The sequence below is a fragment of the Ananas comosus genome, linkage group 24, assembly GCF_001540865.1.
Source record: "Ananas comosus cultivar F153 linkage group 24, ASM154086v1, whole genome shotgun sequence".
In the NCBI taxonomy this organism is placed as follows: Eukaryota; Viridiplantae; Streptophyta; class Magnoliopsida; order Poales; family Bromeliaceae; genus Ananas; species Ananas comosus.
The window spans coordinates 366,178-393,034 of record NC_033644.1 but is presented as its reverse complement, the minus strand read 5'-3'; the positions used below and the strand labels follow the sequence as shown (position 1 = coordinate 393,034).

At 39.4% G+C, this 26,857-nt stretch overlaps 3 protein-coding genes across 4 annotated transcripts; 1 reads left to right on the top strand and 2 right to left on the bottom strand.

Moving 5' to 3' along the window:
* LOC109728488 (uncharacterized protein At1g32220, chloroplastic) lies at positions 1,619-5,961 on the bottom strand. The gene is made up of 7 exons (XM_020258899.1): positions 5,648-5,961; positions 4,213-4,306; positions 3,625-3,713; positions 3,425-3,480; positions 2,600-2,746; positions 2,331-2,456; positions 1,619-2,212 (listed from the first exon to the last, which is right to left on the bottom strand). The coding sequence occupies exons 1-7, from the start codon at positions 5,959-5,961 to the stop codon at positions 1,926-1,928; spliced, it is 1,113 nt and encodes a 370-aa protein (XP_020114488.1). The 3' UTR covers positions 1,619-1,925.
* On the bottom strand, positions 4,213-15,255 carry LOC109728487 (pentatricopeptide repeat-containing protein At1g11290, chloroplastic). Its single transcript, XM_020258897.1, has 4 exons — positions 15,202-15,255; positions 7,500-9,992; positions 7,182-7,346; positions 4,213-4,306 (listed from the first exon to the last, which is right to left on the bottom strand). The coding sequence occupies exons 1-2, from the start codon at positions 15,253-15,255 to the stop codon at positions 7,584-7,586; spliced, it is 2,463 nt and encodes an 820-aa protein (XP_020114486.1). The 3' UTR covers positions 4,213-4,306; positions 7,182-7,346; positions 7,500-7,583.
* LOC109728586 (protein ABHD17B) lies at positions 16,838-22,985 on the top strand. 2 transcript variants are annotated; one of them, XM_020259024.1, is made up of 5 exons: positions 16,838-18,209; positions 20,553-20,589; positions 21,179-21,415; positions 21,517-21,564; positions 22,272-22,704. In XM_020259024.1, the coding sequence occupies exons 1-5, from the start codon at positions 17,899-17,901 to the stop codon at positions 22,569-22,571; spliced, it is 933 nt and encodes a 310-aa protein (XP_020114613.1). In that variant the 5' UTR covers positions 16,838-17,898; the 3' UTR covers positions 22,572-22,704. The 2 variants fall into 2 exon arrangements, with proteins under 2 accessions (XP_020114613.1, XP_020114612.1); XM_020259023.1 differs by having other exon boundaries at positions 16,840-18,209; positions 22,279-22,985.

The window sequence follows — 26,857 nt, the reverse complement described above, 5'->3', positions numbered from 1 at the left end:
TTTGATGATAGAGCCTTCAAAACGACGATCAGCATCGCTGAACATGATCTACACCACTTAAAGTATCTAGAAATCAAGTTCAAATCTTTTCAACATCATTGACCTAATGATCAAAGGGTTTTTAAAATTTGTAAATTTAATAGTCGACATGAGGCGTTTTCTCGTTTAACGGTATAAAGCAATCCAAATCAATTGAATTTTGGTTAGAAAATTCTTTAAACTATCTAAAACAAGATCTATACTCTCCATCTTGATTACAAAATTCCTATCATCGCTTTCTAGAGGATATTCATTTTCAGCCGTTCAGTTTTACACCCACTTGATGAACAAGAGAACAATATCGAAAAAGTATGATATTTGATTTCTAAATACTTCAAGTGGTATAGATCATTTTTAACAGTACCGATCGTTGATTTGAAGGCTCCATCATAAAAAACAAATGATTAGCAACGGAGTCCGTTTGCTACCGATAGTATTACAGCTCAACTCTACATATATATATATCCAATAAAATACTTAATTTGGTTCTCTTCTCTCTCTATCCATTTCTCTCATCAATTTCTAGAGAGGAAGAGAGAGGCACTACTGGGAGCAAATTTGGTGAACAGTATATCAGATTAAAAAAAAGAAAAGAAAAAATGTATTTGTCTTTGATTTAAATAAATATTTGATGTTATTTTAGTTGTTCAATACTTCAAAGTAATGGACCTTAATTTTTTAGATCGACAATAAGCGCTACCACATCAGTATGCAGGAATTTTATATTTTAATTTGTTAGATAACATAAATAATGTGACTTTTAGATAAAATGCATGTGTTCTAATAAAAGTAGATACAGAATTGACAAATATCAATTCCCCAAAAAATATATTTAAAAAAAATAAAGACACTGCCTCCATGAGAAAGAGGAAATTAAAGAGATGGAGTTGTGAAAACAAGGTGTCAAATAAGTGTCTTTTCACTTTAGTTTGCTTGATTGGTGCTCACAGGGGAAAAAACTTTATTGAGTAGCTTTCCAGCAAAGTCTCGTTGAGAAGCCTCCGATCTACACGTTATAATCATTTTCTCCTCTATGGCTTAAATCTTCTTTTTTTGAATTTTAATATTAAAAAAGACCCAACAAATTCTTTGATTGAATCAAAACCGATACGTTGACAGTAAATCAAAAGCACTAAAGTTTAATTTATCCACACATAGGAATCTCTCTCTCTCTCTCTCTCTCTCTCTCTCTCTCTCCACCCTTTGTTGGGTAACTACTATTGCTAATCGCAGGAGAGAAGATATAATAATGTAATCTAATCTTAATTTTCATCTATTTTGCTCTTACAATAACAAAACAAGCTCTAGTACTATTACATTTCCCTTGAACAGGTGTTTGGGCCCAAATGAAATCACCAAATTAACCAAGCTTTTTCCTGTTTTGAGTTAATTACTTAAACAAAACTGACTCAGATCTGCTATTCTATAGCATTGAAATATGTTACTCTCAGATTGTTCCAGCTCAGTTTGGGTCAGAACCTGACCTGAACATTCAGAATGGTTCAGATTAATTTGGTCTAAAGAATCAGAAAACATTACAATATTATTACATTTGGAGCTCATTCCAAGTTTCAACATATCCAGGAAAAAAGAAATAACTGTATAGCATTGAATTGATCAAACTTGAATTCTCCGAGACATCGCAGAGATTGATGATAATATATTGTTCTTGATAACACATTGTTACAGCTGTAGCTTTTTCTTCTTCCGGTCGAAAAGCAAGCTAGGCTCAATAGCATATATACATAATCTCGACTTACCTCGGCAATTTTAACAAGGGTCAGGGCAAAATATATAATACACCAAAGAATTTGCTAAATCTACATGTTGAGAGCATTTCAAGCTTTTGAGTTTTCATAACTTCCAAGAAGATAGCGGTGATGCGTTTAGGCCGTCGCCTTTACTTTTGCAGCAGCTTCCTTGATTTGCTCGATCGTGAAAACACCGAAGAACTCGTCGTCGACGACCGCATTGATCACCGCGTAGGCAACGTCGTCCACACTAACCGGCGGTGCTAGCAGGAGATCGGATGCGGGAATCGAGCTCAAGGGTTTGGTGAAATTCTCGATAGCAGTGAGAAACCTTTCCAACGGTTCACCAATTAGATCGAGCGGAATCTCGAAGCCATCGACCTTTCTTTTCCCGTAGATGAAACCAGGCCGCAACACAACTCCTAGTTGAAGCAAATTTCCAGGAAAAGGATGCAAATCACGGGTTAGGCATCTGATTACTTGTTTTCGAGTGGTTTATTTATATGAAAAAAAGGCCAACGCAGAGTGAGAATATCTAACCTGAAGTCGGGTATTTCGAGAGGACCTCGGATTCCGCTTTTCTCTTCCCAGTGAAGTAACCAGAGGAAAGTAGGAATTGGGGAAGATTGTAATTATGCACAGAGATCAAAATGAACTTTGGAATTCCTACAAAAGAAGTACATTTAAAATGAACTCGATAAAAACTACAATTTTCTCCATTTTGAATATATTTTTAATTTTCCAACTTTAATACGTCAATTTGAGACTCAAAAAGAGTAAATAGACTGTGCATAGTGTAAGATGCTTGCCAAAATTTTTTGCAGCATCAACAGCCAAGATATTTGCCTCGCCATTGATTTTCTTCATCTGTTCGTCGCTCCCAAAACCTCCAAGAGTCGACGCAACTGCAGTTGCCCCGGCCAATACTTCGTCCCACCTTGCGTAGAAAACGTCCCCTGCATACATTCAAGACCTCTATTAGTAACTTCAAAGAGAACTACAGAATAAATACGCATCCCTGTAGTCCTAGGAATTCTAAAACGCAAAAGAGCCGAAAGGAAAATGGTACAAGAGCTTGTGGTTTTGTGACATCATTTTCTTGAATATTGTGGAAAGATATTCTACGAGATCTCAACAAATTTGATTTGGAGGGGGCAAAAAGAGCATCAGAGGATAAGAAGGATTCGTGATAGCAGCACAGATCAATCACAAAAAAGAATGGGCTCTCAAAGAATTTTTTCTAACATATAAGGTGCACGTTTTTAAGTGCTTTTATTAAATTATATGAAAACGCCGTTGTTCTCCAAGAAGCGTAAGCTACCAGAGAACGGTATTTTTAATATTTATATTCAACAACTTTTCAATTATAGAAGCTCTAATGTGAGTCAAATCGAAGAAAATAGGATGTCTCAAGTATCGAATAGGATCCCTCCATCATCGGATGTTGCTTAGATCTTTCCATATATGATATATGATCATATCTACATTTCAATCTCGAGCCCTAGAACCATTAACTTCGTCATTGCACTTTATATTCCATCATAATACCAATAGAATGATACCCTAAGAAATTCAATTAACGTTTAAGATCAAGAAATAGAAATTAACAGCTAGACTTCGTAAAACAAGCATACCTGCTAACCAAGTGACTTGATCAACCCACGGATCGGTGTAAGAAGGCTTTCCTGACCTTTCATCAATATACAGAACTCAGTGTACAAAAGTGTGGACAGCGATTTGAATAGCTAAAACAGAAATAACATGTTCATATAGAAATAAATAAAGAAAAAGGTTTGATTTACTTTTGACAATGCAGTTAAGAGATGGCACGCACCTACTTAAACTGACAACCTCTATGCCTTTGCTGACTGCAGCTTTGCAGATTGAGGAGCCAACGAATCCGCTACCCCCCAAGACTACTATCTATGCAAAATAACATAATGAACATTACTATGCATATTGTCCAAATGATATTAACATGCTTAAGTACATACGATAGTTACATACATACACACAACCCAGTAATATCTGAATTTGCACATATGCCCTTCAAGAACTTAATTTCAAAAACAACGAACCTTTTTTTATAATGAAATACCAACTTGTCCCCGCAAATTGAATGCCTCCTTGCATTAAGATAAGGGTATTTTTGCAACAAACAACACTTTTAAGAGGTATATATAAGAATCTGGACTTTTTTTTTTCCTTTTTTTCTTTTAGGAAATGAACTTAGTTGGAAATATAAAGCAACTAGGCTTCAAACTTGCGATCTCGGGTACCATCCATCAGGCCCTTTGCCACTTGCGCTAAGAACGGTTGGTAGAATCTGGACTTTTATGAATGTACATATAAAATGATAATTTTTGCAGGCGATTTATATGTGAAAGCCCTTGTCTAAAATGATGGTTCCCTAAGTATGTACCTTCTCAGTTTTCACATCGGCCACAACGTCAATTGGAACAGAAGAAGAATCATCCTGCACATCGGATGCAGCATAGCTACATCTAAGACTAAACCTACAAAAAGAGGTGACAGATATGTAAGTAATCAATAATCAAACAGTAATTTTCTCGTTCATACAGAAGCCCGATAGTATATACTAACAAGAATTAATAGAACAATATTTGAAAATAGTAAAATGTTTTTTCAAATTCTCAGTCATAACCACAGCATTTTATCAAAATTAAGAAAAAATGATGCAACTTCTAACACAATCCCACTCAGATTCAGTACATGAAATTTGCCAAGGAGGCAAAATAGAACTTGTTGGCTTTCCAAATTAGACTTAATTAAGCCCCAAAAATCAAAAAAATGAGGAAATTTCTTTTCGACACTATAGCTTCTCTTCACAAAACCAAGATAAACATCGCTGCAAACAATTTTTTAGCTTATTTCTCAATCATTCAAGCTAGTCCCTCAATCAATCAAGCAAGAAATTTTCTCGAATTTCCACAATTTGATTAAAACAAAAAAAAGCAATTTTAAACACAACCCACTAAAATTTAGTAATATATAATTGAATTTGCCAGAGAAATAGAAAATAACTTCTGTGTTATCCAAATTACAACTAATTAAGCCAAAAAAGATGCAACTTTTGGGGAACAGGTCCTTTCAAAAACCTAGAATCTCTCCACGAAACCTACCGAAAGAAATTTAAGAACAGGATTTAGCTCATCAATCATGAAAACTAGTCCGTCGATTATATAGAAGCCACACAGCATTCTGCAGCAGGAAATTTTCGAAATTGACGAGAAATCTCTCAAATTTCTCGCATTTTATCATAGCTAAGAACAAATTAACCATTTTTATAACACAAACCCATTAAAACTCAACACATAAAATCAAATTTGAAAAAAAAAAGGAAAAAAGACAGAAAAAAGCATCAGGGTCCTTCAAAATTATAGCTTATTTAAGTCGGAAAAAAAAGAAGTTATCTTATTTCTCAATCATAGAAGCTGATCCCTCAATTTCGCAGAATCCACATAGCATTCCGCAACAGGAAATTTTAAAAATTGACGAGAAATCTCTCAAATTTCTACCATTTTTACCACAGCTAAGCACAAAATGAAACACTTTTATAGCACAATCCCCCACTAAAATTCATCAAATGGAACGGAAATTTCCGAAATCGACAAAGAAATCTCTGAAATTTCCACCGCTTCTTCGCAATTAACCACTAAAAGAATCATTCCCCGAACACAGCCCCCACCAAAATTTGGAACATGCAATCGAAAACAAACTAGAGCTCATTAAGCCCCCGAAAAAAGACCCAATTTTTTTTTTTTAAAAAAAAAAGGGGATCGACCGAAACCCTAACACCCATCTCCAAACAAAACCCTAATTAATTCTTTAGGGACCGTCCCCACGGCGAGACCATCCCCTCCCTCCGCCGCCCATCGCCAGCCCGCGCGAATCTCAAAGCACGGCGATGGTGGACGGCGGATGGAAGCATCTCACCATGGGAGTGGGGGAGGGGAGGGTCCCCACAAAACTTTTGTGCGGAGAGAGTGAGAGAGATAGGGGGGGAGGGGGGGTGGGGACCTGGAGGGGGCGGAAGAGAGAGTCGGCAGGGAGGGAGATGCGGCGCCGAGTTCCGGAGTTTTGAGAGGGGAGGAGGAGTCGGCGCTGACACCGAGGAGAAGAGCAGCGGCGACAAAGCCGGCGCCGACATTGCTCGCGCGGCGACGCAGCAGAAGCCGAGAAAACAAAGAGGCGGGGGAGAGACGAGGCACCACACAAAACGAGCCTTTTCTCTACTTTTATTATTATTATTATTATTATTATTATTATTATTATTATTATTTTTGTGTTTCGAAAATACAAACAACACGGATCATTAAAGTTAAAAAAAAAATAAAAAAATAAAAAAAAAAACCCTTCAAATATCATTGATTTCATATTTTCTAACTTTACTCTGTAATTTAAAATGTAGTGGTTGTGGCGGCGGCAGCGGAGCCATATAATTTTAAAAAATTAATTACACATTAGCTCCTAAATTTTCACTATTTTATTTTGATACTTAATTTTATTTTACAATTAAAATTTCAAATCTCTTGATTTAATCTTTATTATTATTATATAAAGATGAATTGTAAACCCTAAACAAAGCCTCTTCTTATTTTGAAGGGCTAATAATAATTTTTAAAAAAATTAATCGCGCATTGGTCCCAAACTTTTCACTATTTTTTTTGTCCTTAATCTTTCTTTTACAATCAAAATTTTAAATCTCTTGATTTCATCNTTTTCACTATTTTATTTTGATACTTAATTTTATTTTACAATTAAAATTTCAAATCTCTTGATTTAATCTTTATTATTATTATATAAAGATGAATTGTAAACCCTAGAGACTAAAATTGACATACAAAAAAAGCTAAATAGGCGATAACATGATAATATTGTTAAAATCTAAATTTTTTTTTATCCTTAATTTTTTTTTTGCAATCAAATTTTCAAGTCTCTTAATTTCATCACAATAAAATGGCACTATTAAAAAAAAATTTAGATTTTAACAATATTATCATGTTATCGCCTATTTAGCTTTTTTTGTATGTCAATTTTAGTCTCTAAACTTTATTTTTCACTTTAATTTTCAAAAATAAATATTCAAAATTTTGAATTTAAATCTAAAATTAATTTTAAAATTAATCCAAAAATTTATTAGTTGAAATGAGTGTATAGTCATAAAAATATAGTAGCTTAACTATATATATATATATTGATTTTAATTATAATAATTTACTGTAATAATATCTTTCCGCCGCATCACGCGGACTCTTAACTAGTAATACACAATTTCACAATCTAGTCAATACATAGTAAAACTCAAATTCAAATTTGGCGGGAACCAAGTACTAATTTCCTGCAGCATAGCCAAAACCTTTTAACTACCTTTGTTACTCCTGCTGCCGCGAAGAGATCAAGTATCCGATTTTCGCTGTCGCGAAGCGATCTGAATGTTTCGCACCGGATTGGCCAATTTGGTGATTTGTGCGGCCCGCATGATGCGGTGAGCCACAATTACTGCTTCCGTCGGTCATTCCTGTTTACTCGGATCTGCAGAGTAAAAGAGAGTGAGCATAACATCGAATAAGAATCGGTCTATAGGAACAAATGAAGCCTAGTCATCTCTAACTTGGGTAATCCAACATTTTCATCTTAGTGCGAAGCACTTAACATTGTTGGTTATGTTACATTTAAGTGAATCACCTCAAATTCGGCCTTCGTGGAAAGAAGAATAAGTCAAAACCCTGGGGCTGTAACCGGAAGAAGCATGCGGGAACTTGTCCTTAACTACCAATAGTCGCCACACGAACAGATACCGTCCTTAAAATGATGGAACCGCTGGATGTCTCTAACAATAATTTCACGCCCCGTGACCTTAGATATGAACTTGGTCGCATTATGGCAATCGTTGCAAACCCTTAGATTCTTCCTAATCTGAACCGTCGTCCCAGGCTTCGTATTTATAAGCCCGAACGCGATAGCGAGCTTCTCACTGTGGGTATTCAGCAGCTGTTCTTTCACATCTTCTTCCACGTCGTGTATCGATTCAGTATCGGGCACATAACCCGCATCTTTAATCTCGTCCATTAATCGGTCTAGCCTCTTGTATACTTTTTCAGCTTGCGGGTGATTCGTACTCCCAGAATAGAATGTATGGACCTCATTTTTGAACTCAATAAAGCTACACCCCGGCGTTTTTTGTAGCCCCTTCTTCTCCATCATAGTTCTAACTCGAGCCACGTCTTTCCACATAGAAGCATTAGCGTATATATTTGCTAAGAGTACATGATACCCGCCCTCTTCCGGCTCGAGCTCGAAGAGCCTTTTCGCAGCCTCCTCCCCTAAATTCACATTTTTGTGTATTTTGCATGCGCCCAACATTGCTCCGTAAACACTGATTCCGGGCTTTATCGGCATTTTGTTGATAAATTCCCAAGCTTTTTCGAGCTTTCCCGCTCGGCCGAGAAGATCGACCATTGCACCACAGTGGTCCGTCGCGGGCTCGAGCCCGTAGTCCTTTTTCATGCTAGCAAAGTACTTTTTCCCTTCGTTTACTAAGCCGCAATGGCTACAAGCAGATAGGACGCATAGAAACGTTATCTCATTCGGCCTCACAGGGCTCCTTTTCATCTCCTCGAACAGCTCAATTGCGGCTTTTCCAAACCCATGCGATCCATAGCCGTCGATCATCGCATTCCATGTCGTTACGTGCCTCTCACAGGTCGAATCGAAGAGCCTCCTCGCAAGTTTTACTCCTCCGCTTTTCGCATACAAGTCGATAAGAGCAGTGATCACGTAGATATTACGGTCCAAATACAACCGAGTAGCATAACCATGAATCCATTTCGCCTGCCTTAAGATTGATACGTCAGCTAGGGCGGGAATCACGCTGACAAAAGTGAAAGAATCGGGCGTTACGTTTTCCGATCGCATCTTGCAAAAGAGTTTAACGGCATCGTCGGAGCGGCCGTTTTGAGCGAAACCCGAAATCATCGCATTCCACGAGACTAAAGTCTTTGCGGGCAATTTCTCAAACACTTCGTATGCAAGATCAGCCCTCTTACACTTTGCGTACATGGTGATGAGCGCATTCACAACCGACGAATCGAGCCCCAATCCCTTCTTCGCTAGCAACTCGTGAACACGGTTCCCCTCCTCGAGGTCGCCCAATTCACCGCAAGCATGGAGAGCCCCCATCATCGTCACGTCCGTCGGCTCCAACCCTTCGCCCAACATCCTCTTAAACAACCTCAGAGCTTCTTCGGCATCCCCATTCTCCCCGCATGCATTGATCATTGCGTTCCACGACACGATGTTCTTCGCCGGCATTCTATCGAACACCGCCCGCGCAATCCCGATCGCCCCGCACTTTGCGTACATGTCCACAACAGCAGTGGAAACATTCACCAAGGACTCAAACCCAGCTCTCACGGCGAAGCCATGAATGGATTTCCCAATCTTCAAGGATCCAACATTGGCGCACGCCGGCAACGCCGAGACGAGGGTGATGGAATCGGGCCGCGTCCCCGCGCCCTCCTCGTGCATCCGCGCCGCCATCCGCAAAGCCGCCTCCGCGAGGCCGTTCTGCGCGTACCCGGCGACCATCGCGTTCCAGGCAATCAGATCCCTCCGCGGCATTCCGTCGAACACCCTGCGCGCCTCGTCGACGCGGCGGCACTTGGCGTACATGTTCACGAGCGCGGTCATGGCGAACAGGTCGGCGGCGAGCCCGTGCGAGACGAGCAGGGCGTGGACCTCGCGGCCCCGCCGGAGGTCGCCGTGGTCGCCGCAGCTCTTGAGCAGGTAGGTGAAGTTGTAGACGACCCCGCGGGCGCCGGCGCCCATGGCGGCGAAGAAGGCGAGCGCGGCGTCGAGGGGCCCGTGGTCGGCGAAGCCCTTGAGGAGGGTGCGGTAGAGCTCGTCGGGGAGGTCGTCATGGGCGTCGGCGAGGAGGGAGGAGAGGAGGAGGGAGGCGTGGCGGAGGAGGCCGAAGCGGGAGAGGAGGGAGAGGAGCTTGGTTTGGACGGGGTAATGGCGGAGGAGGCCGAGCTTGAGGAGAGAGAAAGGGGAGGGGGAGTGGAGCAGGGTTTGAGAATGGAGAGCATTTCCAGGTGTAGTGTGCAGTGTTGTGAGTGTTGTTGTTGTAGTGTGGTGTGTGTATGTGTGGGTGTTGTGAGGCCTTTTTATAGAGCAAATCTATCAGACAAAACTAGAAATACTAGTTTTTTTTTTCATTTGTTTAAATGCCAATAGACTATACGAAAGTATTAATTGAAAAGTGTACCGATGAAAAGACGAAGTATCAAGCGAAAATGAGGGGTGGAAAGACGAAGCATCAGAGAGTGAGAAGGAAAAGAAAGGAAAAGAATGCAAGGATAAAGAAGGAACTGTCACATGACAAATTCTATGAAGAATAATGTATAAATAGAAGATAGATATAAATATAAATATAAATACTTTTGTATTTCTCGGTGGGATTGCAGAAAATATGTAGTAACTAATTCATCGCGATATGCGGAACATAATATTAGGTACGAAAATAAACATAATATAAATAGCCAAAGTATGAATATTATATTTTAATTTTGACTAAATTATAAAAAAAAATTATAAATACTTATTTTTTTTACTTTTCTTCTCTAACTATCAAAAATTAATATTTTACTCTGTCAATATTTCAAGTTGTTGTATTTAATCCTTCACCATTCCGTTTATTTCTCATAATTTATATCAAAATACTCTTCAAGATGACATAAATATATTTTAAAAAATATTTTTTTTCTTAAAGAAAAAGTAAGGGAAATGTGATTATTTTGTCCTCTCCATTAACGCCGTACCCACTGAAAATATATCTAAAATTTTAAAAGGACAAATATAAAATTTTGAAAGTCATAGAGAAAAAATAAAAAAAAGTAAGTATTTATAAGAAGATTTTGTGTATTTCAACCTTCAAAGTATGTTTGTGAAAGATATGCTTTTTGAACATGCTAATGTCTTGTCTACAAAGTGTAACACACATTGGCTAGAAAGTGTCACTAGGCCCATAAATTGTGAACCTCCCAAAACCATAACAGGCCCAACATTAAATACATTGAAGAGCCCAAATACAACATTTTGGTATTATGTTAATTTGAGTTTTCCATTATGACGAGTTAGGCTGNAAAGAGAGGGTTTGGATTTGGAGGGGGAGGGGGAGGAGGAGGAGAGAGAAAGGGGAGGGGGAGTGGAGCAGGGTTTGAGAATGGAGAGCATTTTCAGGTGTAGTGTGCAGTGTTGTGAGTGTTGTTGTTATAGTGTGGTGTGTGTGTGTGGGGGGGTGTTGTGAGGCCTTTTTATAGAGTAAATCTATAAGATAAAACTAGCATATAGAAATACTAGTTTTTTTTTTTTCATTTGTTTAAATGCCAATAGACTACACGACCGTATTAATTGAAAAGTATACGGATAGAAAGACGAAGTATCAAGCAAAAATTAAGGGTGGAAAAATGAAGCATCAGGCAAAAATAAAAAGTGGAAAGACGAAGCACCAGAAAATGAGAAGAAAAAGAAAGCAAGGATAAACAAGGGACTGCCACAAGACAAATTCTATTGAAAATAATATATAAATAAATAGAAGATAGATATAAATATAAATATAAATATAAATGTTTTTGTATTTTTTGGTGGGATTGCAGAAAGTATATAGTAACTAATTCATCGCGATATGCGGAACATAATATTAGGTACGAAAATAAACATAATATAAATAGCCAAAGTATGAATATTATATTTTAATTTTGACTAAATTATAAAAAAAATTATAAATACTTATTTTTTTACTTTTCTGCTCTAACTATCAAAAATTAATATTTTACTCTCTCAATATTTCAAGTTATTGTATTTAATCCTTCACTATTCCGTTCATTTCTTATAATTTATATCAAAATACTCTTCAAAATGACATAAATATATTTTAAAAAATATTTTTTTCTTATAGAAAAAGTAAGAGAAATGTGATTATTTTGTCCTCTCCATTAACGCCGTACCCACTGAAAATATATCTAAAATTTTAAAAGGACAAATATAAAATTTTGAAAGTCATAAAGGAAAAATAAAAAAAAGTAAGTATTTATAAGAAGATTTTGTGTATTTCAACCTTCAAAGTATGTTTGTGANCCACCTCCCCTCTCTCTCTCTCTCTCTCTCTCTCTAAAAACACAAGGCAAGTTTTTTTTTTCTTTCATGGGTGGCCGTCGGATGGGCCACATGGTCCTTCCGCACCATTCCCAAACTATTAGTTTGGAGACGGCGCCCACAAAATTTGTCCCTATTGGAGAGGCACTTTTGCTCCTTGTCTACATAGTATATTAACTTTAGCCTATTATAGGGTACTTAATTTTTACTCCCTCTTGTACTTCTTTTACTTGCTCTCTCCTCTCTTTTTCTCTCACACATTTATCACACATATTTACTTATTTATTATCCATATATTCTATTTTCAAAAACAAAAATACTCACATATTTATTACCAAATATTAAATGCCAAATTTTGAGGGGAATATATGCTAGGTAAGCTTAGTGATCCCTCACTTAAAAAAAATTACTTTGTTCTTTGTCCAGCAGTTAGTTACTTGTGTTTGACCATACCATATGGTTGAAGAATAATCAAATAGTTTAATCGTTTAATACAAATAAATAAAAATATAATTCAGAATCGATCATCTTCATTGCTAGTATAACTGATAAGAATATATTTTTCTTTATGCAAACAACTGTAGTTTTATTTTTGCTAATATGATCACAGTATCGATGAACAAAAAAAGATTATATCTTAGCCACTAGTAAGTGTTCGTATAATCTACTCTCCTCGCTCTCCAAAGACAAGATTAGAAGACCGAGGAGATGGTTCGGTGCGCGAGAGTTCATATAATTTTAATGCAATGCATTGGAGAATCATTTAGATTTGCTTTGTCCTTGCACGAAAATTTCGAATAATCTCGCATTTCGACAGAATAAAATAAGATTATTTCATTCAAATCGTACTTAAGACTATTGATTAGTTTTAGTTAATCTAGGGCTTAGGGCATGGTGCAATTGGAATTGTTGAATGAGAAAAAGAGCCCTTGTTTGTGTCCATGTGTTTCAAATTAATGTAGGTTAAATTTTCATAAAGGTCCCTTACTTTTGAGACAATTTTTCAAAGTCCCTAACCTCATGAGTTTTAAATTTTTTTCCTTTGCAAAAGTCCTTGTTTAGATCTGCTAGAAAAAAACAAAGAATATTCCATTAGCAGTTTTAACTTTTGTCCATTTTCATAAATTTATCATTGAAAAATCACACAATGCATTTTTTTTATTATTATTAGAAGTGCATGCTTTGTCATAAAATATTCTATCCTTTCAAACTTCACATGCATGCTGATTAAATATGAAGAGTAAAACTATCTAATAAGTTATGAACTTCTTTGAAATTATCTAATTAAAAAACTAAGTAACACTGGAAATTTGACAGGATTCTAGCCAAATCTTGTTGTTCTTTAAAAGCTTAACTAACCAAAAAAAAATAATATTTTTTTGATATTTTTATTCAACATTAATTTGTAATTGAAGGGGGAATTTATAATGGTTCCTCACATGTTGCCATGCACATCACTACAAGGCTTTTTCTCTCTCTAGACTCTAAACATTGCTACCCATATGCATGTACTTAAAGTGCATTATCAATAGTTAACTCCATGTGATCACACATATACATATGTCCTTAAATTGAAAAATTAAAGGAATCAATTGTTGTAATATTTTGTTTCTTTGGTGAAGGTTAGATGTTAAGAGGTAGGGTTAGGATTGGATTAACTAATTATTAGCAGTGGATCTAATAAGTTATTGAATGTTAGTACACAAATTTGAATCCATCTCGCGCAGACGGATCAAAACCCTCTAAGAATAAATCATTTGGATTCAGTTACCCATGCGATTTATCCGGTGTTTTGATACTCTTTGTTTCTCCTGTTTTGTGCTTTCAAATAACCTAATTATAAGTTTTACCCTCAAATCTGAGGTTTTTCCTTGTATCAAGATTCTCAAAACCGTTCGATATTGAGGGATAACTAATATTGTGAAGCTTATAAAAAATTAGGGTAAAATTATGTAAAGACATATTTTATGAAAAATCAGATCTACATGACATATTATTATTTTCAAAAATAAATTTTTTTTTTCTGTCATACTTTCTCATCAGGTGTAATCAATCCATTTTACCAACAATCCCAAAGTATGGTTTGAAATTTTAAACTTCAAAAATTGGCTTTCAATTCAATGCCTAGTTAGAATGTTTATTTAATAATAAATGGCTTTTACATTCCATTCATGATGAGCATGGTTGTTGCTTGGAATTAATTTTCCTTTCAATTCCTTACCATGAAATCCTCATGGGGGAGTGAGAGCACATAGTACAATTTTATTAATGAACATTGTACAATGAAACATACTCTCCATTGTGTGCTTGTTTGTAGGATAAGTAAATTGTGATTGTACTCTTGCTTCTTCGTCCGTCTTTAATATATTTTTATACTTATAATACAATCGTTCAATTATTAAAGAGTATAGACACAATACTGACGGATCTCGATTGTTATTCAGCCTCACCAACCTCATCCCAATTCAGATATGACTCAGCCCAATCCCACGTTCCGTCATTTTGAACGTGACTCGTCCAATCTGCCTCCCGCCATATGGCAGAATGTTGATCCCTTTAAGCAAGCAAGCAATTCCCCCCCCAGCACACGCACAAATTCACACTTGTGGGAATCAAATTCATAACCTTTAATTCCGATACCACTTCAAATCATTGGCGTTAACCATAATCTCAAAAGTTTGAGCTGCTAGAAATATGCATCCAATTCACTAGACACAGCGTCCAAGGCTCAATTGTGACTCGGCCCAATCCGACCTTCCGCCACTTCGAAGATGACTGGACCCAACCCGGCCTCTTGCCATTTTCGAAGATGACTGAGCCCAACCCGACCTCTCGCCATTAATTTCGAACGTGACTTGACTCAATCTGACCTTCCGTTACAAGACAAGATACTAATCTCTTTAACCAAACAAATAAAACTAATTTTTTTATTACAATGGAGATCATTTTTTAATGATTCCTTACGGAATCCAAGATGAATAAGGTGATGCAAGAGTAATAATAATACAATTCAACTAAAAATCCACAAACATGTGGACATGATTTGTACTTCTCCATCACACATCATTCACCAATAAACAGCTTTAGAACCCACATGGGAATATGATGCCACAACTATACTTCATTTATTAAAAACTATGAAGCAAAATGGGGAGGGGCCAAACCCTAGAGCTTGCTAAATTTGTGCCCTACCTTTTTTTTTTTTTCTTTTATTTATGTTGAAGGAACTAACCATATCAAGTGTGTTGTTTTCATGCTTCCTAATATGAGACAATGCTTTGCTCATAGTTAGTCAAAAAGAGCCCATTATAAAATCCATTGCTTCATTATTCTTTTAGTTGATAAGTTTTTGATCTTCTAATTTACATAAAACTAAAAACTTTAGTAATTCTAAATATTTTTTATTATAGGAGATTCGACTCGGGCCAAGAATATAATATGTATCTCTCGAACCTCTCTTATCTCTTAATTTTTATTCCAAATAATTCTATTCTCGTACGTGAATTCGTAACATACTCAACTAATAGAATAGCTAATTTAACAAATCTTGAATTCATTTCACAAAATAACTCAAATAAAAAACAACACAAAATCGAGAGGGTGCCAGAATTAAAAAAAAAAAAACAAAACGTAAAACATAAAGAGGATTTGTTTCGATATAACATGTAATTGACAGAATTCGAATACAGTTTTTTGCGATTATTCGATATCATTTACCCAGCAATCAATCGTGAAGCATATATATATATATATATAATGTTCCAAGAACACAACCACACACACACTTGATTTTGTAATTTTTGAGCAGAAGGCTGTTTGCTGATATTAGCAGAACAGCCAAGCAAGGCATCATCAATGATTTTCTTTTTTCTTTTGATTCTTTTGATTTTTTTTTGAATTTTTTTTGATTTTTTGTTGCTGTTGTTGGAGAAGACCATCCAAGAGTTAGGAAATTCTTTGAAATTGGAAACTGCCAATCTGCATGCTGGGGCTGTCTCATCTACTGGGATTACTATGCTGTCCATTTGCCTGAGCCTTACTGGCTCTGTGGCTCCCCACATGAAATCTCCTCCAAATCTCTCTCTCTCTCTCTCTCTCTCTCTCTCTCTCTCTACTCCAACCCTATCATGCATGGATTCATCACTTCTCCCATTCTACACCTCCCCATCTCACTCCCTCACTCCCACTTCTTGGGTTCTTGTCCAAAGTCCCTATCTCTCTCTCTCTCTCTCTCTCTCTCTCTCTAATTTTTTTTTTTGTAAAAAAGATAATATATTATTCGTTTCGTTTAATTTTTTATTGATAAATTTAGTTAAGAGTATAAAAAAATTAGACTTCAAATTTAAAATTTTGAACACTGATCATCAAACTCTTAACCAACTACATTAGATACATGGATCATTTTTAAAGTACTTGTACGCTTTCTTCATTTTACACTCTCCCTTGCTCGCTCACTCTAACTTCTTAGGTTCTCGTCCAAAATCCCAATCTCTGTCTTCTCTCTCTATTTTTTTTTTAAATAATAATATATTATTTATTTCGTTAATTTTTATATTAATGAATAAATAAATAAAGCAGCTAACTAGTGTTCGAACTGAAAACTTTAAATATGGATGATCAAATACTTAACCTACTGTGCTAAGTACCTATAAGTGGGTCTCTTTTGAAGTGTGTGTATTATTATTACTATTCAATCAATTGTGCTCTATCTCCCTCTCATCTCTCTATCTTTTCAAGTGCAGTGCAACTACTAGTCTACTCCTACTCTCCTAGTAGTATATATATATATATATATATATATATATATATATATATATATATACACACACACATGGATAAAGTGTGAATGAATGATGAATGAATATTATTATAAGATTTAGTTAGATCAATCAATAAATGAGAAGAAGATGATGCACTTTAGTAAAGTAAGTAAACCCTAAAAATAAGCCCCAAAAAAGCCAAGGGAAAAATGCCAGGAATCCCTCCCCCCACCTCTCCACCTCCACCACCTCCACCTCCACCTCCACCTCCACCTCTCCCCTTCTTCCTCCTCATCTGACAGAGTCTTTTTAGCACTCCTGCAAGAACAAAACCCCCACCCCCATCACACTCACACCAAACCAACCAACCAACCAACCCCTCTCTCTCTCTCTCTCTCTCTCTCTCTCTCTCTCTCTAGTAGTGAAAGTAGTAGAAAGGAGAAGCAGAGAAAAAGCTCCAAACTGAATTCTCTATCTCTATCTCTCTCTCTAGAGAAGTAATAGAGAGAGGAAAAAAAGGAAGGAAAGGTGAAAGGTAGCTTCTTCTTCTTCATCATCTTTATATACTTCACTTCACTCCACAGATTAAACCCATTTGTCTCTTTCAAGCTCCCATTTTTCCCAATCAAACTTCTCCATTTTTGAGCTCCATCATCCTCAACCCTAGCTAAGTGCTCTCTCTCTCTCTCTCTCTCTAAAAAGCTCCCAAAACCCAATCCTCTCTCTCTCTGGGAAAAATAATTGAGGAAAAAAGGAGAGAGGAAAAGGGAAAAGGTGAAAGGTAGCTTCTTTCTGCTTCTTCTTCTTCTTATTCAGATTTTCCCTCACAACAACTCGCTTCTCCATGTTTGAGCTCCATCTTTCTCTCTCTCTGTCTCTCTCTAGAAACCCTAGCAAAACCCTAGAGAAGGCCTAGAAAAACCCTAGCAAAACCACCGGAATCTCAAGAAAGGAGGCGCCTTTCCTGCACCATTCGACTCCTTCCCCCAGAACCCACATCAAAAACCCCTCCACTACCCGGGAGAGGAACCGTAGAATCGAAGCCCTAGTTTACTTGATTAGGAGAGAGAAAGAGGGGGAGGGGCGGGGAGTGGGGAAAAGGGCCCATTTTTACCTCCTCCTCCCGATGCCAAACCCGAGCCCTCGATGAGCCCGAATCGACCTCCCCAATGCGGCTCCCGTCGTGCTCCGTCTCCGATGTCGCGGCGCGGTTCGCGTTCTTCCCCCCCGACCCCCCCACGTACTCGATCAAGCGGGACGAGATCAACGGCCGGATCGCGGCCGCGGGGGTGCCGAGGGACCAGTCGATGGACGTGATCGCGCTGGAGACGCGCCGCGGGAACCGGATCGTCGCCTTCTACCTCAGAAACCCTAGCGCGAGGTTGACCGTGCTCTACTCCCATGGCAACGCCGCGGATCTCGGACAACTCTACGACCTCTTCGCACAGCTCAAGGTCAATCTCAGGGTTAATCTCATGGGGTTAGTGGAGTTTCTTTTTTTCTTTTTTTTTTGCTTCTATTTTTTCCCCCTTTTTTTTTTTTTTGGTTCTGTAGATTTGTTTCGTTTCTTAAATAGGCATATGATAATTTTTTTTTTTGAAAAAAAAACAGCTTTTTGTAATTATGATTGTATATTTTGTTGAATTTTAGCCGAATTTTTAAAGGGGATCTTTTGTTCTATTTTTTGGCCTTTTCCCCCCTTTGTTTTGGTTCTGTAGATTTCGTTTGGTTTCTTTTATATGGGATTAAAAGAAGCAGCTTTTTGTTCTTACAGTTGTGTATTTTGTTAGATTTTTTTTTGAAATAGGTAAAGTTTAACCTAGTTTTAAGAGAGGTTAGTGGAGTTGTTTTTTTCATTATTTTTTTCCCTTTTTTTTTTGGGTTCTGTGGATTTTGTTTGGTTGCTCATATAGGGGTAATTTTTTTAAAAAAAAAGCTATTTTTTGTTCTTATGATTGTGTATTTTGTTGGATTTTTGAGATAATTACTGGAGGGTTTTCATTCTATCTTTTGCTTTTTTCTTTTTTTTTTTGTTCTTATGATTCTCTGTTTTGTTCTGAAAATTGGCAATTTTTTTTTAAAAAAAAGGAGGTGAATTGTGATGTAGTACTGTAGGATTTGTTTGTATCATCATTTAGATATATTGAGTATTTGTATCATCATTCTAGACATTTAGGTGTTCCAAGGTTGCTATTTCGGTTTTTCGTCAGGACCATTCCCCTATTCCCATTCAACAAATTTGAGTTTAGATCTGGTTTCGGTGGTTCGAATCGCGTTTGGGCCGCGCTTTATTCCAAATTTGACCAGGAACCGGAATTCAAAACCAAATAATACCAAGCAGATTTTGGGTCTACTTCAACTGGTGAATTCAACAGCAGTTTGTTTTTCTTCTTATGACCCTGCATTTTTCTTCGAATCATTAAGACATGATATTGCGATTTAGCTTCGAATTTGAGTACAGAGATCGGGTTCTCGTCATGTTCGCGGTAGGTCGCGTGACGATCTAAACTCGACTCGAAATCTGAATTCATATTCAAACTCCGACAGATTCCGGGTCGAGTTCAATCCGCTGCTTTGGAGAGAAGCAGTTGTTTTCGATTGCTATAATATGGTCCTGCAGTTTGCTTTTGTTTCAAAATTTTCAAGTACATGTTGGATTGTTTGATTATGGACAGTCATTGTCAATTTGTCATCATGCTGCCCCACTTGGGAGAATATTATTTAGTAAAACTGACTGCTGCTGTCTTCTGAAGCTTGTTGAGCTTATCATTTAATTTTTGCATCATGCATTAATTAAATGGTAATACGCAATGGTGGTCCATGCGCTTTCGACAAGTTGCAATTTGGTCTCTGATTTGTTACTTGAATAATTTCCCAGAAAACAGTTTTCTAGCGGAAAAAGTATTTTCTGTCCGTTTCGTTCCTCAAAAAAGTAGTTTTTCTGGAAAAGTTTTTGTTTTCTGAATTTTTTATCTGGAAAACTGCTGGAAAGGGTGTTTTCGATGAAATACTTTTCTGTCGGAAAGCATTTTTCTAATCTTTTCCGAAGAACCAAACCCTTTTTTAGTTCCCGAAGTTTCCAACATCTGCTCGAAACTTGTCATATAATCTAATGAATAACATATCTGGGAGAACAAATAAGGCAAGTTCAGGGACTGATCTGTTTGAGTGGAAATTAGAGACCGCAATCGCAATTCATTGGAAACTGTTTCGAATTTTGAAGAATTTTGCCGAATGTAAATATGTAATATAACATATGAGTGCAATTTCTTGATTTCTTTTGCAGTAATAAATTGTTAATTTTTCTGTTTATAAGAGCCTATCGGTTTCTAATTTGGATGCAGTGTTTTTTTTAAAAAAAACTAATTGGTAAGGAAATGAAGCCAATTTATTATGCGTTGGCAAGAGTCGCAATGAAGCGCTTCTCCTTGGTTTAACCTGAAAAGCTTGATTTATTGTTGAATCCATGAGAAAAGATTAATAAATCCCTTAATATTTTTCCATTCGGAATTAAATAGTAACAATGTAACACTTTTGTAGTCCGCTATAGCCGGTATCAAGTTCGAAGGGTTTGTACGCAATTCGCTGTTTTAAAGAGTTATAGATGGCAGTGTGAGGAGGCCCCTTTTTATTGTCGCATTGAACTCATGAGTATAGTTTTCGCATGTTGTATATACTTGCTTACTATGTCCATTTGGAGCTTGAAAGTTTTGGTTGTTGATCCTATGATCTATTGTAGTTGCAGATGAAAGCGCTTATTTAGATTTTATTTTTACTTAATTCTCTTCCCATAAGATGTCTTTTTAATTTTTAACATCTGCAGGTATGATTATTCTGGATATGGAGCATCAACCGGTAAGGTTGGTCGCCTCTCTACTTAATCCCAACTACTAGTTCTCAATCAAGTAAACTTTACTTGAATTTGGAATCAAAAGCAATATGCTATCGATGCTGAAAACTTGATTTGTGTCGAGAGAACTAACTGAATTGCTTTTCCTGTAGTTTGTAAAACAGATATCTTGAGACAGCTTGAAATACAGTTACTGTTTGAATTTCAAAATCGTTTCTCTACTTTGCTTGGCCGTGAAATCGCGCGTTAATCGACTTTTTACCGTGCTTTATAATTTATTATTACCAGCCTTCCGACATTGAAAATCGAAGTAGAGCCTGTTTGGCCCCTCCAGAGCTTCTATATTTAGTGCTGTTTTGAGTAGAGCTGTTCAAAGAAGCACTAAATAGCTGTGTGCTAAAAATCTCCTCTACAGCCTGTTCGGTTTCGGCCTCAAAGCTCATATCAGCTTTGCTCTGCAGCAGAACTTTCGGACTATTTGTTAGCCAAATGCTCGGCGTTCCGATCAATTTACGTATATTCTCTCTTTTGGTGTTCTACTTGTTGGATTAAACAATGTAATTATTTATTTTTCCCTTCTGTTTTGTTGTGGTGAATAGCCAAGTGAAGCGAATACATACGCGGACATCGAAGCAGTGTACCAGTGTCTAGAAACCGAATACGGAATCAGCCAGGAGGATTTGATCTTGTACGGGCAATCGGTCGGTAGCGGGCCCACGCTCCACTTGGCGGCTCGGTTGCCGAGATTGCGCGGCGTTATTCTTCACAGCGCTATACTGTCGGGCCTTCGCGTGGTCTGCCACGTGAACTTCAATTTCTGCTTCGATATTTATAAAGTAAGTCTCGCGAGTCTAATCACTGTTATCTCTTTTAAACTTATCCGTACATTAATCGAAATTTTTGAGCTAAAAACTAACTAATCGACTTACTTTTGCAGAACATTAACAAAATAAAGAAGGTCAAATGCCCGGTTCTTGTAATTCATGTAAGTATTTGTTGTTTTTTTCTTGTCAAAATGATAATATATATTGCTATTCTAATGCCCGAGTACGCACCTAAATGATCATTACTAATGTTAGAACCAATTATCAATCATGGTCGCGCTTTTTTTCTTTCTTTTTTGGCTAAACTTATATTTGAATTAGGATATAGTTAGAGAAAAGGTCCAAATGAATGGAGAAGCTCCACTAAGGGGGCGTTTGGATTGAGGTCGAAAAAGCTATCTACTTGTAGGGTCGATTTTGATTCTTTATATGAAAGGCGACTTCGTGTCACTTCAAATGGAATTTGTTTTCGAGAATTTAAGCCCGTGGCTACTTACGAGATCTTCTGAGTGTTTCCATGACGGACGGCAAAACAAATGTCTTCACTCTCAGTATTCCTGATTTACAGCCGAAGTGCAACTTCGTCAATCCAAATGCCTTTTAAGAGAGGATTGCGACATCAAGTCCTATTTAACACTTCCAATGCTTAGATCACTAGCACTTAACACCCTCTACATTACATATTTCATTCAAAAATTGTTATCATCTCAAAATATGATCATATTAAGACAATTTTCCAACTTTAGAGTGAGTGCCGGTACCGTAAACATTCGTGGAGTTAACATGTAGGTTTCAAATGGCTTCAATTTAGCCATACTTATTTTGGCATTTTTGAGGAGTCGACGGTATATATAAATCTGTTTTTAAGTTCTCAGGGAACCGAAGACGACGTCGTGAATTGGCTACACGGGAACGGATTGTACAAACTAGCGCGGGAACCCTACGAGCCCTTATGGATCAAGGGAGGCGGGCACTGCAATCTCGAGCTCTACCCCGACTACATCCGCCACTTGTGCAAATTCATCCGCGAAATGGAGAGCATCACCACCGCAGCCCGGCTCAAGAAGATCCGCCAAACCCTAGACCTCCCCAAGAAGCCTTACAAGCCGAACGCCGCCAATGCCGCCGCCGCCGCCGCCGCCGCCACCACCACCACTTTCACTACTAACTGCTGCTGCCGACTCCGATGCAAGAAGCCTAATTGCTCGTGTTGGTCGATCCGGCCGAGATGTTTAACCCTAAGGTGCTTTAGTTGCTCAAACTTTTTCCGTAACTGTTGCTGCTGCTGCTGCTGCCACTGCCGCTGCCGCTGCTGTTGTGGGGGAGATGCGCGGCGCGAGTAAATGTCTCGCGCCGGTGTAGAAATTCTCTTTAGATTCATCAAAATCTAACCCTTTGTTGCTGTGCAATTAGGAGCCCCATCAATCTAAGGTTGTATAAGAGGGATGGATGTGTAAGGTTGTTTCTTTTTCTTCTTTTTTTTTTTCTTTTTTTTTCCCCCTGCTTTCAACTGATGTAACAGTGTCCTATGCCACTGATGAAATATTATTTGATTGGTATTTTAGTTAAATGGTTCTGATCAGGGTCGCGTGTTTGTTGTGTTGAATATAAATATTAAAATTACTGTTCTCTAATAATTTAAGCTTTTGAAGCGTATCGATCGTTTCACATTCTTTAATTCTATTAGAGTCAGAAGATTCTTCGGCGACTTAAATCTTTGGAGAACATTGTTTTATATAATTTTATATGTTGTTGGAAATTACTTGAAAATATATTAAGAGCGTTGTAATTGACTTCAGGGTTTAGCGATTCAGAAGCGTTGAGTTAGACTCTATCTTAGAGGTTGGCCAAGTGGTCTACACAATGCTTAGTGGAGCGGGCTCGGGTTTGATTATTTATGAGATTCGGCTCGAAAGTAAACTAGTTGGGCTCGAGTTCGATGTTGGGGTCGGTCCGGTTTGGCTTGTTCCACTTGTCACGGGTCTAATGACTTTTTGTCGAAAAGCCCGCGCGGCGCTCGTCAGTCACCTGCACAAAACGAGCCAGCCAAGCCAAACCGTCCCGAGGCACAACTTCGCAAATTGGCAACGACCGAGAATTGAGGAAAGCACGAAAAGGGATCCTGCATATTGGCACAAACAACGAGTATTTTATTGATAACGAAGTTGGACTACAAGCGAAAGGCACAAGACTCTATTTGGTCGGGCATGGCCGGTGAGGGCAAAATGATCACCAAGACACTACGCATTTAGCGAAGCTGGCTCACTTAATACGTCGCACCAAACCTTCCCGTTGGTTGGCACTTACGAAGTGCCGAAGGTATTGCTCGAGCAGAGCATTTATTTTTTTAGTCTGGCCGTCCGTCTGGGGGTGTAGGCTGGTGGAGAAGTATAGCTTGGAACCCAAGAGCCTGAAGAGCTCCGTCCATAACCGCCCGAGGAAGCGGGAATCCCTATCACTTATGATGTTCCGTGGGACTCCCCAATACTTCACTACATGCTTCAAGAATAGCCGCGCCATCTCCTCAGTAATACAAATTATGGGTGTGGGGATGAAAGTGGCATACTTCGTAAATCAGTCCACAATGACAAGAATCGAACCGAACTCCCCCACCTTTGGCAGACTGGAGATGAAGTCCAGGGAGACGCTCTCCCATGGCCGCTCCGGCACTGGTAAGGGCTCCAACAGCCCACACGGCTTCTCTCGCTCCACCTTGTCTTGCTGGCATGTGAGACATATGCGTACATATTCTTCAATGTCCTCCCCTATTTTCGGCCAATAATAGGCCCTCTCCATAAGGGCCAGGGTCCGATGTACGCCCGGGTGGCCTGCCCACAGAGTGTCGTGACACTCCTGGAGCAGTTCTCTCCTCAAGTTCCCCGCCCGCGGCACGTACACTCGATCCCCCTTTGTTTTGATGAGGCCATCCTGGATCCAGAATCTTCGTGCCTTGCCTTCGTCGATCAATTGCTTGAGAGTTACTGTCATGGGATCCTTCTTCAACCCTTCACGGATCCTCTCTTGCAAAGTTGCCTGTACTTGGCTGGCCCTCTCATTTGACATGGTTCTAAGGGCAGCAAGTTCGGCCTTTCTACTGAGAGCATCAGCAACTTGGTTACATCGTCCTGGCTTGTACTCGAAGACCATGTCGAACTCTGCTAGGAAGTCTTGCCATCTCGCCTGCTTCGGAGTAAGCATCTTCTGAGTCTGGAAATAACTCAAGGCGATGTTGTCTGTCTTGACCACGAATCAGGATCCAAGGAGATAGTGCCTCCACACCCGGAGACAATGCACCACTGCTGTCATCTCCTTCTCATGGGTCGCGTACCACCGCTCGGTGTCGTTCAGCTTCCGGCTCTCGAAAGCTACAGGGTGGCCATCTTGTACGAGTACCCCCCCAATTGCATAATCTGAGGCGTCCGTATGAACTTCGAATGGGAGTGAGTGATCAGGTAGACGTAGTACTTGCTCCTCCATCACCGCAGCCTTCAAATCATCAAAGGCTTTCTGGCATTCGTCGGACCATCTCCAAGCCCGATCCTTTTGTAGCAAGTCCGTCAAGGGCCCAGCCCTCTGCGAGTAGCTGCCGATGAATCGCCGATAGTAGTTGACAAGTCCAAGGAACGAACGTAATTCAGTTACCCTTGTTGGCGCTCTCCATTCCTTTATGGCGCGAATTTTCTCCTCATCCATTCCGATTAGGCCACCACCCACTCGATAGCCCAAGAACATGATCTCCTTCTGAGCAAAGTAACATTTCTCCTTTTTCACATAGAGGGAGTGCTCCTTTAATGTCTGGAAGACGATGCGGAGGTGTTCAACATGCTCCTCCAAGGTCTTGCTGTACATGACAATGTCATCCAGATAGATCACCACAAATTTGTCTAGATAGTCGTGAAACAGGTTGTTCATCAGGGTACAGAATGTAGCTAGGGCATTCGTAAGACCAAACGGCATCACCAAGAATTCGAACGCCCCATACCTTGTGACACATATTGTCTTCGCCTCGTCACCTTCCGCAATCCGGACTTGCCAGTAACCCGATCGCAAGTCCAGTTTGGAGAAGTACTGCGCCTTCCCCAATTGATCAAACAAGTCCGCAATGAGTGGGATTGGGTAATTGTTCTTGATGGTTGCCTTGTTCAGAGCCTGATAATCCACGCATAGCCGCAGACTGCCATCATGCTTCTTCTGGAAAAGTACAGGGGCTCCGAACGGTGCTTTCGAGCTGCGAATAAGACTGCCTTTAAGCAGCTCATCTAGTTGCTTCTGAAGTTCCGCCAACTCCGGATGAGACATACGATAGTGAGAGCGAGCCGGGGCCCTCGTGCCAGGCTCGAGCTCAATCCGGTGGTCTACTGCTCGTCGGGGAGGTAAAGATTTTGGTAGTTCTCAGGGCATGACATCCTTGAATTCCTTCAAGAGCTTCGCCACTACAGGTGGCGTCGGAGTCTCGTCCCCACTCTCAATCTCCAACTTCAAAGCCGCCACATAAGTCAGCTCGCCCTTCTTCACGCCCTTCTTGAGCTGGAGCGCTGAAATCTGTCGGGCATCCGTTGTCTTCCGCACTACCGGAACGACACATGGAGATTCGTCACCCATCATACAGAGGGCATCCAAGAATGGCATGGGTACTTCTCTAGCCGTCTGAAGAAACTCCATCCCGAGGATGACTTGGAAATCATCTAGCGGCACTGACATGAAATTGGCTTTACCTGTCCACGAGCCGATGCTAACAGGTACCTCCTTCGCAAGACCCGCAATAGGTTGGGCCTTCGAATTTACTGCTTTCATGCGACTCCCATCCTTGCTCAGTGTAAGTCCGAGACGTTCAACTTCACCAGTCGCAATGAAGTTGTGAGTAGCACATGTATCCACCATTGCCCTTGTTGTCTTTCTATTGAGCTTGATGTCCACGAACATCAGCTCACTATGCTTACTCTCCTTCGGTAGCGGGGTCTTCTCCTTCTCCCCCACTTGACCCTTGAGTGCATTGAGCAACCGGAGTGCCCCCATCCGGATGCTTCCTGTCTCAGCTGCCTCTTCCTCTTCGTCGGATTCGGGTTCCTTCGTCTGCACCGCATTGAGGGACTTCCTCTGAGGGCACGCTCTGACAAAGTGTGGACCCCCACAAAGGAAGCAACCCTCTTCAGGGCTCTTCAAATTCTTCGAACTCTTTGACCCTACCCCTTTTCGCTCCGTGGGTGTCGGTCCCTTACCCTTTGCCTTCTGGTTGTGGGTTTTGGGGTTGTTGCCCACGGGTTTCTTCTTGGGGTGCTCCGGCGGCGAGTAGTCGGTCAGCCGCTCAACCGCTCCCTGGGCCGCAGCTAAGTCCTTGATGTTCTGGCGACGCAGTTCCGCCTGCGCCCAAGGTTTCAGTCCTTCGAGAAAATGAAAGAGTTTGTCTTTCTCGGACATATCTCGGATATCTAGCATCAACGCGGAGAACTGCTT

What these genes read in the sequence shown, in the direction of transcription:
- LOC109728487 (XM_020258897.1), bottom strand. Translation starts at nt 15,255, where the DNA reads ATGAGCAAAGCATTGTCTCATATTAGGAAGCATGAAAACAACACACTT. An exon ending in AAAACAACACACTTGATATG is followed by an intron (nt 9,993 to 15,201) that starts GTTAGTTCCTTC and finishes TTTGTCTGATAG; the next exon opens with ATTTGCTCTATAAAAAGGCC.
- LOC109728586 (XM_020259023.1), top strand. Translation starts at nt 17,899, where the DNA reads ATGCGGCTCCCGTCGTGCTCCGTCTCCGATGTCGCGGCGCGGTTCGCG. An exon ending in CTCAGGGTTAATCTCATGGG is followed by an intron (nt 18,210 to 20,552) that starts GTTAGTGGAGTT and finishes TAACATCTGCAG; the next exon opens with GTATGATTATTCTGGATATG. An exon ending in ATGGAGCATCAACCGGTAAG is followed by an intron (nt 20,590 to 21,178) that starts GTTGGTCGCCTC and finishes TGTGGTGAATAG; the next exon opens with CCAAGTGAAGCGAATACATA.
- LOC109728488 (XM_020258899.1), bottom strand. Translation starts at nt 5,961, where the DNA reads ATGTCGGCGCCGGCTTTGTCGCCGCTGCTCTTCTCCTCGGTGTCAGCG. An exon ending in GAGGTTGTCAGTTTAAGTAG is followed by an intron (nt 3,481 to 3,624) that starts GTGCGTGCCATC and finishes TATTGATGAAAG; the next exon opens with GTCAGGAAAGCCTTCTTACA. An exon ending in CTCGAAATACCCGACTTCAG is followed by an intron (nt 2,213 to 2,330) that starts GTTAGATATTCT and finishes TGCTTCAACTAG; the next exon opens with GAGTTGTGTTGCGGCCTGGT.